Source organism: Malurus melanocephalus, unplaced genomic scaffold (genome assembly GCF_030028575.1).
Source record: "Malurus melanocephalus ecotype Western Australia unplaced genomic scaffold, MMel_1.1 scaffold_759, whole genome shotgun sequence".
Classification (NCBI taxonomy): Eukaryota; Metazoa; Chordata; class Aves; order Passeriformes; family Maluridae; genus Malurus; species Malurus melanocephalus.
The window spans coordinates 51,173-61,996 of record NW_026623991.1 but is presented as its reverse complement, the minus strand read 5'-3'; the positions used below and the strand labels follow the sequence as shown (position 1 = coordinate 61,996).

Below are 10,824 nucleotides of genomic sequence, written 5' to 3'. Positions count from 1 at the left end.
CTCCTTGAGAAGAGACTTCCCTGAGGAGATGGGACTCTGCTGGGGAAGGAGAAGGGTCTTCCCTGCCAGGCTGACAAACCTTGAGAAGGGAATGGCCTCAGAACTCCTGCACTGAGGAGTCTGCCCTGAGGAGAAGGGTCTTCCCTGCCAGGCTGACAAACCTTGAGAAGGGAATGGCCTCAGAACTCCTGCACTGAGAAGAGGAATCTGCCCTTTACCGTTCTCCCAAATCTGGGAGGAATCCCCTCTGCCAGGCTAACAGCCTCCCTGAGGACAAGGAGAGAGGAGCTTCCCTGGGATCCCTTCCCTGAGCAGAGGGGACATTCCCTGCCAGGCTGACACTGTCCCTGAGGACAAGGGACTTCCCTGGGGACCATTCCCTGCAGAGAAGGGTCAGTTCCTCAGATTTCCCCCAGGCYAGTTCCCTGAGGAAAAGGGTCTTCCCTGCCAATCTGAGGTGGTCCCCACTGTCAACGGCCCTCCCAGGGTCCATTCCCTGAGGAGAGGGGTCTTCCCTGCCAGGCCAACTCCCTCCTTGAGGAAAAGGGACTTGCCACAGGCCCTTCCTCTTAGGATAAGGCCAGGCTGATGCCATGACCCTCCTCCTAGTGCTGCCCCCTGGACTCTGAGGAGCAGACCTTCTCTCTCCAGGGCAGACCTGCAGTCCYTGCAGAGACGAGCCTCTTCTGCCAGACTGACGTGATTCCTGAGGAGAGGCATCTTCCCTGAAACACTTCAAACACTTGTGTTATGTCCTTTATCCCCATTCCCCTCCCCAAGCTGAAATTGTCCTTGCTCATTCCATCTCTCTATGCCAGTGGAAGTGGCCACCAAGGCCAACCCATGGGATGGGAAGACGCTGAAGCCAGAGAGTGTGCGCTCCCAGCTGGACACRTCCCTGGAGAGGCTGCAGAGGAAGAGTGTGGAGCTCTTCTACCTCCACGCTCCTGACCACGGGACCCCGGTGGAGGAGACCCTGCGTGCCTGCAATGAGCTGCACAAAGAGGTAAAATGCAGAGTCCAGGCCTGGACAGTCCTTGATTCCTTCCTTCCCACCGCTTTTTTTTTAAACCAGAGCTGCTGTTGTGCCCATCTGCAGTGCTGTGTTTGTGCAGCTCTGGGAGGAGACAGAGCCCAGGGCAGAGCTGAGCAGCCATTGCTCTGTGTGTGTTCATGTGATGCACTTTGTTCCCAAGAGCTCTCGGAAGTGTTGGAACATCTGAACTTTGCTTCCAGCCCTGTTGACTGTCTGGGTTACGATTAGTGCTGGTAATGGGGGAAGAATTCCTGAGTTGCATCAGTCTAGTTAACACCATTTAAATTAGAATTCCAAATGAGCAGAAAATGGGAAGTGTTTTTGTCAGATTTTAGTTTGTTTAGTTTGTTTTAGTTTAGTTTGTCAGAAAAGGTGGACAGGGATTAACCCTCCTGGACTAAAACTGGGTGACTGTCCTTTTYACTGTACCCATCTTGTGCTGTCTGTGCCTAGATGAACTTTGAAACACCGTAACTGAATTTCCTTTTATTCCTCTGCAGGGAAAGTTTAAAGAGCTTGGCCTGTCAAACTATGCCGCATGGGAGGTGGCAGAGATCTGTGCCATCTGCAAGTACAACAACTGGGTGATGCCAACGGTGTACCAGGTGAGGGAGGGGGAGAATCTTGGATTTGAGCTCCCCAAATTTGGGACCAACCACCAGTGTGCCAGATACAAACACAGACAAGGAATCTGCTGCGGTTAGTCTGGAAGTCACAGAGTCAATGAGGCTGGAAAAGACCTCCAGTCCAAGCTGTCTCTGATCCCTACCTTGTCACCCAGCCCAGGGCACTGAGTACCATGTCCAGACGTTCATTGGATGCTTCCAGGGATGCCACCACCTCCCTGGGCAGCCCTTTCCAGTGCCTCACCACCCTCTCAGTGAGGAAATTAAGGAAGCTGAACGAGGTCGCTGCTCAGAAACAGCTCAGTGTGTTCATTGCTGGAGTCAGTGACTCCCCTGACACAGAATTTAAATCATTTGCAGTCCTTCAGCGAGTCTGTTTCTGAACAAACCCTAACCTTGTGTGACGTGAAGCTGGTTTCCCTGATGGGTATTGCCAGGGAAGAGTGGGACAAGGAGGCTGCTCTGCTCTGAGCTCTGTTTGAGGTGTCTCCCACCCCGTGCAGGGAATGTACAACGCGACCACGCGCCAGGTGGAGGCTGAGCTGTTCCCCTGCCTGAGGCACTTCGGGCTGCGCTTCTACGCCTACAACCCRCTGGCAGGTACAGGGGGCAAGGGCAGGCTTTGGGACAAAACCCTGTGGAATGGGGGCTGTGCMGGGCCAGCCCATCCCAAACCTGCTGCTCCCTCCCTTCACAGGGGGGCTGCTGACCGGCAAGTACAAGTACGAGGACAAGGACACACGCCAGCCCACTGGGAGATTTTTTGGGAATGACTGGGCACAGGCCTACAGGGACAGGTATGTCCTGAGCTGACAGACAAGCAGGAATGACTCCATTAAAAATCCATTCTATTAGTCAGCTGAGAGGAAACAGAATTGACCAAAGTTTGGGATTATGTCAGCACACGTGGCTGGGGCTGTGRTGTGTGACTGAGCTCTAGGTGGTTTTTAGGCTCAGCTTCCTCACAACTCCAGGGGAGATTGCAGAAGTCCTTGGAGGCTGTGAAGAGTTCTRTGAGGCTTTCTGAAAGCCTTTTGGGTGGAATATAGATGTAAAACCRACTAGAGGTCCCAAGGGCAATAAGAATGATTTCTTTTCATGCAGGTACTGGAAAAAACACAATTTTGAGGGAATTGCACTGATAGAAAAAGCTCTGAAGGAGGCTTACGGCTCCAATGCGCCCAGCCCGGCATCTGCTGCACTGCGCTGGCTCTACAACCACTCCAAACTGCAGGTGAGAGCTTGACCTGGRCACTGCTGCCAGSRCTGGGSASTGCTGCCAGGGCTGGGCACTGCTGCYGTGGCTCACTAACAGGGAWATTTCASTGTAGGTATCTTTTAATCCCATGGGATTGTGGCATTCCAAAGTGAATATTGGCTGTACACTTTGCCAGACAGCAGAAGTGAGGCAGCTGCACCCTTTCCCATGGTATCCCATGAGGTCAGGATTGGAAGAAGTGGAAAATTTTAGGTGCCAGTTACTGGGGTCTTGGGTTCTCCACACTCAGCTTCCTTGCAAGAAGAGGACTCACGATTCATTGGACTAAGAAACTAATGCTTGGTATTCCCCATCTCCCCTGMATGTTCCTGTAGCCCATCATAAAGTAGGATTTGGCAGCTTTTGAGGAGTTGGCGTGATTTGGGGATGTCCTGTGCAAAATTTTGTGGTGTCAGTGCCTAATTCTGGAAGTTCTTTAGAGTAAAGAAACGCTTAGTTCGGCCCGCAGTAGCCTGGGAGGTGAACGACATTTCTTTAGGCATCAGCAACACGTCCCATCTCTGTGCAGGGTTCTCTTGGAGATGCGGTGATCATCGGGATGTCCAACCTGGAGCAGCTGGAGCAGAACCTGAACTACAGCGAGGAGGGTCCCCTGCTGCCGGCCGTGGTGCAGGCGTTTGAYGAGGCCTGGAACATGAGCGCACACGACTGCCCCAACTACTTCCGCTAGGGAAGGCCTGGAACACCCAGCTCAGCTCTGCAARCAGAAGAGGTACTCCCCACCCTGCCCTCTCATCCACGTGGGGACAGGTGGAGGATTTTTCCTGAATCAGTGAAGCTTTGTAGGATCCACACCYGTGCCTTAGTCATTCCTCCCTCCCAGCCCCTCAGCTCCCCCAGCACAACCCGTGATTCAGGATGCAGCTGATCAGGAAAATGAACGTGTTAATGGGGTCAAGACCCCTGTTCTGATTTAATGTGAAATCTTAAATGATTACATACAAGAATAAAACCTCTTTATAATGCAGACCTCATCTGTGCCTGGAACCTGGCATCTCTTTGGCATCACCTGRAGACTGGGAATCTCAGCATTACACAATGGTTTGGGTTGGAGAATCCTTAAATCTCATCTGATTCCACCCCCTGCCATTGACAGGGACACCTTCCTCTATTCCAGGTTGCTCCAAGTCCCATCYAACCTGGCATTGCACAAGTCTAGGGATGAGGCAAAATTCCAAGGATTGAGCTAAAAATCTTCTGTCAGAATAACCAACCTTCAACATCTTTCCCATKGTGCCRTATCAGAGTTGCATTACATTTCCACCCTTTCTGCCCAATTTTCATGTCTGAGGTGGCATTTCCTCAAATCCCWRGATACACCAACAGTAACAGGCAGCAGTAAYAACCATCTGAAGTTTTACATAGATATTTATATAAATATAAAAAAAAAGTACAGTTAGGTCATTTTATATAAAGATCATCCCAGTCCAGGTGCACCCAGGGAAAGGAAATAGCCTCCTCTTTTTGTCCCTAAAACAGAACTGTCTGGATCCCAGCTGTTAGTCCTCATTGCTGCCATCATCRTCATCCTCCTCTTCCTCCTCTTTCTCCTCCTCCTCTTCTGTGTCTCCCACAAGCTTCTGGAAGTCTCCAGTCTCAGAATTCCACAGAAATTTCATAGTAACTTTAAACTCTGCCATCTCRTAGCCAAAGAGTTTCTAGGAGAGAACACAAATCTGTCACTCCTGCTTTACTGCCTCCATGCCCAGCTTAGCAAAACAGTAAATTCTGCTTTCAGGTGGGAAGTGCAGCAAAGCAGGAGCCAAAATAATTGCTGCTGAGTTTCAGGAGTTGTGTGAAATATTTTGTGTTGGGAACCAGGGCTCTTGTGTTACTCACCAGCACACGTGCCTGTTCTGGGGTGAGAACATCCCCTTCCTTGCACACTTCGTAATCCGAAAGCAGCGTCACCACTCCTGCAGAGCAAAACCCCTGGAAATAGGCTCCCAGGTACTGGGAACTGCCCTGGAACGTGGGGGCAGAGCCAGGACTCCCTCCAGCCCTTGGAGCTGACACCTTCCCTTGCAGTATCAGTGCACCCCGAGGAGATGGGTGAGATCAGCTCTAAAACCCCACACTAGCTCCTGAGTGGGTTAACCCCATCTGTTTCCACTGGAAAAGGATGGTGGTGTGGAGAAATCYGGGTGTTTCTTAACCTTTGGCATGAGTTTTTTCTTAACCTTTRACGTGAGTTTGGGAACAACAGCACAAGAAAGACATGAGGAGTTCTAGCCCCAGCCCACCAAGGAGAAAGTTGTCCCTCAGGTTTTCTCCAGACCCAAATCTTACTCTATATTTAATGTTCTCCATAGAATGTTCTCCTGCTCAGACAAAAGCTGGAGCTGACCCTCCCAGCCCCTGCTGTACCTTTCTTCAGCGCCGTGGGCAGTCCCAGCTGCCGCAGTTGTGGCTCCATGGAGTGGGGGAACTGCTCCAGGGGCCCCGTGTCCAGGCTCACCCCGTAGGGTGCCTTGTTCCCAGCACGGGCAAAGTCCACCTCCCGGAACTTGGAGAACCATCTGGGACAGAGATGGGCAACAAGAGCTTCAACTGGGGGAAATAAGGATTGGGGCACAGCCTGCCCTGAATTCTGGTGTTACTTAGAGAGGTTGTGACTGCCCCATTCCTGCAAGTGTCCAACGGGGTAGAATGAGATGAGCTTTAAGGACCCTCCCAACTCAAACCCTTCCRTGATTCCACCCTGCTATCGCAGGAATGGTTGACAAAGATGAGTGGAAAAGCCCTGCGAGATCATCCCTGTTTTAAGGGAAGCAGCATGGGGTGAAGGGCTTTTATGGCAACAAAAAGGCTGTGCCWGACTGGTACTTACTCATCCACCTCGTCCTTGGTGCGGTTGGTGAAGAGGAGCCCCACCTCCCCTCTCAGGTGTTTGCTGACCTGGAACAAAGGAGCATCCATGGGGATCRGGGAGCACTGGGGACTCACCTGCAGGGCTCAGTCCTGCAAAGCTCCACCCACAACAGACCCTTCATGGCAGGACATGGATGGCTTCAATTAAAATACCCACAGAACAGTGATGATGGGATGTTATTCCAGGATGTGCAATAAGCCAGGTGGGGCTTTAGGACACCCAGAAGAACCCTCAGCAGTACCTTGTGCAGGTTCTCCTTGTACTCGCTGCTCGGCTCCCGGCCCAGTGCCACCATCATCACTTTGTTCTTCCCGAAGAAGATCCTGCCCAGGAGCAGGAGGAGGAGGATTTCAGCCTTGGAGCTCACCCCCTTGGGCATCCCAGCCCTGCACCGCACCCCTGCCCACCTGCTGTGCTTCCAGGCGTTCCGCACATCCTTCAGCTTGTTGTTCCTCATGTTGGCCACGGAGAAGACGAAGATGTACTTGTAGGTGTCCACACAGCGCCGCAGCTGCGAGGGAGCCGTTACCGGGACAGGGACGGGCACAGAGCACGGGAGGAATGGGGAGGAGAGGGAAAGGGGAGAGGGGCCCGGGCACGGGCCAGACTCACCTCGGTGATCAGCGCCTGCTTGGCCTCCAACCCCTTGCGGGGCGTCCGCGTCAGGGACACTGCGGGGAGCGGAGCGGGGAGAGGTCAGGGCGGGATGGGGAAGGGGATGGGATGGGGAAGGGGACAGGGGTAGGGATGGGGATAGGAACGAGGGATGGGGATAGGAACGAGGGATGGGGATGGGAAAGGGACGGAGAAGGCGACGGGGATAGTGAAGGGGGTGGGGAGAGGGAGTTCCCGGGCAGGGTGTCCGGGATTAGGGGTGCGGGGGTCCCGCTCCCACCTTTGCGGTCCCGCTTGGACTTGGGCTGCCGGGAGCGGGCGGGGCTGCCCCGCGCGCTGCCTGCGCGCTCCCCACGGCGCTGGCTCCTTTTCCCCGCACAGGCGGCGGCGCGGGCAGCCCCGCGGCTCCGAAGGTCCCCCGGGCGCCGGGGCCGCTGTCATGGCGGCGCGGCCGCGGGCGCTGCAGCTGCTGCTGGTCCTGGTGCCCTTGGCCGCCGCYGTCTATGAGGACCAAGTGGGCAAGTTCGACTGGTGAGCGCCGGGTATCTCGCCGGGCTGGTTCCCCGCTCCCGCGGGCAGGCCGCGCGCTTGCTGCGCCGCTCCCGCCCCGGTCCCCTCTCASCGACGCTCCCATTCCCTCTCGCAGGAGGCAGCAGTATGTGGGGAAGCTCAAGTTCGCCTCCCTGGAGGCCTCGCAGGGCTCGAAGAAGCTCGTCGTGGCCACCGAGGAGAACGTGGTGGCCGCCCTGAACTCCCGGAGCGGCGAAATCCGTGAGTGCGGCCGCTTTGGGGMCGAGGGTCACTGCGGTTGTGCTGGTTTTTCCTGCGGAAAGGTTAACGCTGCTGGTTGTGCCTTGGCGGGCGGGAGGGTTGAGCCGGCAGGTCAGAGCTCTGCCTTAGGGCTGACTCTGTGAGCGGCTCAGATTTAAAYATAATGACACAGAAATGCCTTAGTGAGGACAAACGCCGCTCTCCCATGGTTCTGTTTCTCGCAGTGTGGCGCCATGTGGACAAGGGCACCCCGGAAGGAGCCATCGACGCGATGCTGATCCATGGGCAGGGTAAGGCTGGCAGCACTCCTGGAATGTGGAGCCGGTGTTGGAGCACAGATTGGACCTGCAGAACCCATCCCTTTGTTGGTGGGTAGGAGCTCTGTGTTCATTCCCCTCTCCCCTCCCTTCCAGATGCCATCACAGTGTCCAACGCTGGGCGGATTCTGCGCTCCTGGGAGACCAACATCGGGGGCTTGAACTGGGAGACCTCCCTGGACACTGGCAGGTGGGGTTACCTGAATGCATGGGGGTTTTCTCCTTGTAGTGCTGCTCTGGGAAGGAAAAAAATGGATCATGGTCTTGGTCTGGACTTACATTGTAGAGAAAGGTTAGCCAGATATAAAGTTTCCAAAGCAAATTTAGGAATGCCTGAACATTGTACAGAATCACAGGTTGGAAAAGCCCTCCCAGGCCATTCAGTCCAAGCTGTGACTGATCCCCACCTTGTCCCCAGCCCAGAGCACTGAGTGCAACATCCAGGCCTTCCCTGGACACCTCCAGGGATGGACACTCCAAACCTCCCTGGACAGCCCCTGTGAAGGCCTGAGCACCCTTTCCATGGGGAAATTCCTCCTGATACCCACCTTTAACCTCCCCTGGCCCAGGCTGAGGCCATTCCCTCTTCTGTTCTCTGGGAGCAGAGCCTGACCCCTCTGGCTGTCCCCTCCTGTCAGGGAGTTGTGCAGAGCCACAAGGTCCCCCCTGATCCCCCTTTTCTCCAGGCTGAGCCCCTTTCCCAGCTCCCTCAGCCGTTCCTGGTGCTCCAGACCTTTCCAGGGTAAAATAGGAATGTAATTCCCTAATTTCTTGTGCCTGTGCTCAGTTTCCAGGGAGCTGCCCTGGTGGGGCTCCCAGAGGCAGTGAAGTACGTGGCTGTGCTGAAGAAGGCAGCCCTGTCTCTGCACTACCTGTCCAACGGGCACCAGAAGTGGGTGGAGCAGCTGCCAGAAAGGTGAGAACACCTTCAGGGAGAGGTGTGAGCCCTGGCAGGGAGCCTGGCACAGGGCACAGGGGAGGGGGCTGCACCTGCCTTGTGCTGCTGCAGCCAGCAGGGTAAGGAGGTGATGCCTCATGGCTGCTGCCTSTCTTGCAGTGAGAGCACTCAGTACCAGCTGCTGTATTCCCGGGGCACTGGAGTGATCCATGTGCTTGGCATYGTTCCCCAGAGCCACCTGAACATCTTGACGTTCAATGTAGAAGATGGAGAAATCACAAAACAGGTAATGGGGCTGGCTAAAATGCTGCATCTGAGGTTAACAAACTTGCTCCCAGCCCTGTCATGTGCTGGGTAGAGGAGTCAGCTGCTGTTTTGGTAAAAAGAACTCTCCCTTTCCCTGAGACATTACCTTCAAACCAGGCATTTTGTGGCTCTGAAAGCCAAACTGAATTGGAGTGGCAGCTGTCAGGCAGGATTACCCCACAGCCCTCAGGGTAGGGCTAATTCCTCCAATTATGGGTAAAAATAATCATGGGGTTGTTTAGCCTGGAGAAAAGGAGACTCAGAGGTGACTTTATCACTGTCTACAACTGCCTGGAAGGTGGTTGYAGACAGGTGGGGTCGGTCTCTTTCTCCAGGCAGCACGTGGCAGAACAAGAGGACACAGCCTTGAGCTGCACCAAGGGAAATACAGGTTGGATATTAGAAAAAAGTTCTTTACAGAAAGAGTGATAAAGCATTGGAATGGTCTGCCTGGGGAGGTGTGGAGTCACCATCCCTGGATGTGGTTAAAGAGAGATTGGATGTGGCCTTTGGTGCCGTGGTTTAGTTGAGGTGTTGGGCGTGGGTTGGGCTCAAAGATCTTGAAGGTCTCTTCCAAGCCTGGTGATTCTGTGATTTAAATTGCTGTTTGTGTCCCTGCTGGTTGTGTGAAGGCTGAGCACTGCTGAGCCTTGGCTCTGTGTGTCTGTGTCTCTGTGCAGGTGAGGGTGGCAGCCCCATGGCTGCGGGACCTGCGGGGCTCCTGTGCCGTGGTGGGCGAGGCTGTGCTGCTGTGCCTGGACACTGCCACACACTCACTGCACTCCTGTGCCCTGGACACTGAGCAGGACATGAGGCACATCCCACTGCAGGTGAGCTGTGCTGGTGCCTTGRTTGGCCAGTTTCAATMATGACACAGACAYGGTTAAGGGGATAAAAAGGGTTTTATCTCAGTGTTTGGGATCCCAGGTGCACAGCTCGATGGAAAATGGACACCTRTGTATAGCACAGAYACAAGTTTTATAGATTTCAGKAATTAGCATATCTATYTAGRATTCTCCAATRAGAAATTTAACAAATGCAGTAATGTCCCCCTMTTCTAAAGAMCCCACCCTGGATGAGRCCAGARCCCAGTTTACACAAGATGTTCYGGACAGAAGGYRTCACCCAAGGCTGGAGCCTCAGGTTTAAGATAGCACAGAGCAYRCTGACCCYTTCCTGAGRATRTTTGGTYTYTCTGGCCAGCAGAACTCCTAAACTAAGCTGGAATATCAGGCTGCAGRATTACAAGCATACAGGCWAAGGATACAGCGGGATGCATAAAGGGTACTGAAAATGTATTAAAGGGTCAAAAGAATATTAAAGGGTACATAAAAAGGAAAGGCAAAAATCATCAGGCATCAGTGCTGCAGGAACATTCCCTGGAATTCCTTGCCCAGCTGATCTGGTGCCTGACCCAGCCTGTTGGTGAACTGGAGAATGGTTAGAAGTGGGGGATCRTGATCTATAAACTGAGGGAGAAGTGGGAAAGCTTTTTATCTGTTATTCCTTCTGGATTGATGTCTTCAGGGCTTTGCTCCAGAGGAGCTTGGGCCCCCCTGCTCTTGCTCTGTGCCCTGACCCCAGGAATCTCTTTCTGCTGCTGAGGAAGGAAGGTGTTGGTCTCAGTGAAGAGCAGCTCTCCTGTGCTTGTGTCCCTTGCAGTCCCTGGAGCTGGAGTTTGCAGATGACTTCCAGGCCAGGATCTTGGCTACCCAGCCCAGTGTGACTGGTGCCTCACGGACTCAGTTCTTCCTGCAGCTGTCCCCRAGCCACTTCTCCCTGCTGCAGTACAAGCAGGGGCTGCTCAGCCACCTCCGGGACTTCCAGCAGGTACTTGAGACAGATGGACCAGGGAGAGGGCCAAGGACAGCTGAAAATCCTTCAAACTCTTGGGCCAGCTGGCAGGTTTTAAAAAATCTCAGTAATTCTGGGCAGAATGACTCAAAAACCTGTGTCAAGTCAAGTGTTTGCATCTTTATGAGAAGTCGTTTCAGTCTTGTTTCTTTTGTTGTTGGGGTTTCTTTGGTTGTTGTTTGGTTTTGGGTTTTGAGGGTTTTTTGTTTTTTTTTTGGTTTTGGGTTTTGAGGGTTTTTTGTTTTTTTTT

The 10,824-nt window shown here is 53.7% G+C and overlaps 3 protein-coding genes across 4 annotated transcripts in view; 2 read left to right on the top strand and 1 right to left on the bottom strand.

The window, feature by feature from the left end:
- The first annotated feature begins 796 nt into the window (after nt 1-796).
- Nucleotides 797-4,214, top strand: AKR7A2 (aldo-keto reductase family 7 member A2). The gene is made up of 6 exons (XM_057384968.1): nt 797-1,006; nt 1,537-1,641; nt 2,166-2,262; nt 2,360-2,459; nt 2,767-2,896; nt 3,450-4,214. The coding sequence occupies exons 1-6, from the start codon at nt 812-814 to the stop codon at nt 3,609-3,611; spliced, it is 789 nt and encodes a 262-aa protein (XP_057240951.1). The 5' UTR covers nt 797-811; the 3' UTR covers nt 3,612-4,214.
- A 77-nt stretch (nt 4,215-4,291) lies between these two features.
- Nucleotides 4,292-6,869, bottom strand: MRTO4 (MRT4 homolog, ribosome maturation factor). Its single transcript, XM_057384960.1, has 9 exons — nt 6,808-6,869; nt 6,709-6,764; nt 6,426-6,484; nt 6,221-6,324; nt 6,055-6,136; nt 5,772-5,839; nt 5,309-5,460; nt 4,781-4,857; nt 4,292-4,599 (listed from the first exon to the last, which is right to left on the bottom strand). The coding sequence occupies exons 1-9, from the start codon at nt 6,867-6,869 to the stop codon at nt 4,441-4,443; spliced, it is 819 nt and encodes a 272-aa protein (XP_057240943.1). The 3' UTR covers nt 4,292-4,440.
- Nucleotides 6,821-10,824, top strand: part of EMC1 (ER membrane protein complex subunit 1) — a 12,818-nt gene continuing 8,814 nt past the window's right edge. For both annotated transcript variants that reach the window (XM_057384962.1, XM_057384961.1), the window contains exons 1-8: nt 6,821-6,959; nt 7,075-7,199; nt 7,424-7,489; nt 7,613-7,706; nt 8,304-8,432; nt 8,574-8,700; nt 9,401-9,550; nt 10,383-10,550. In XM_057384962.1, coding sequence (XP_057240945.1) covers nt 6,868-6,959; nt 7,075-7,199; nt 7,424-7,489; nt 7,613-7,706; nt 8,304-8,432; nt 8,574-8,700; nt 9,401-9,550; nt 10,383-10,550 — 951 coding nt within the window. In that variant the 5' untranslated portion in view covers nt 6,821-6,867. The remainder of the gene's footprint in view (nt 6,960-7,074; nt 7,200-7,423; nt 7,490-7,612; nt 7,707-8,303; nt 8,433-8,573; nt 8,701-9,400; nt 9,551-10,382; nt 10,551-10,824) is intronic.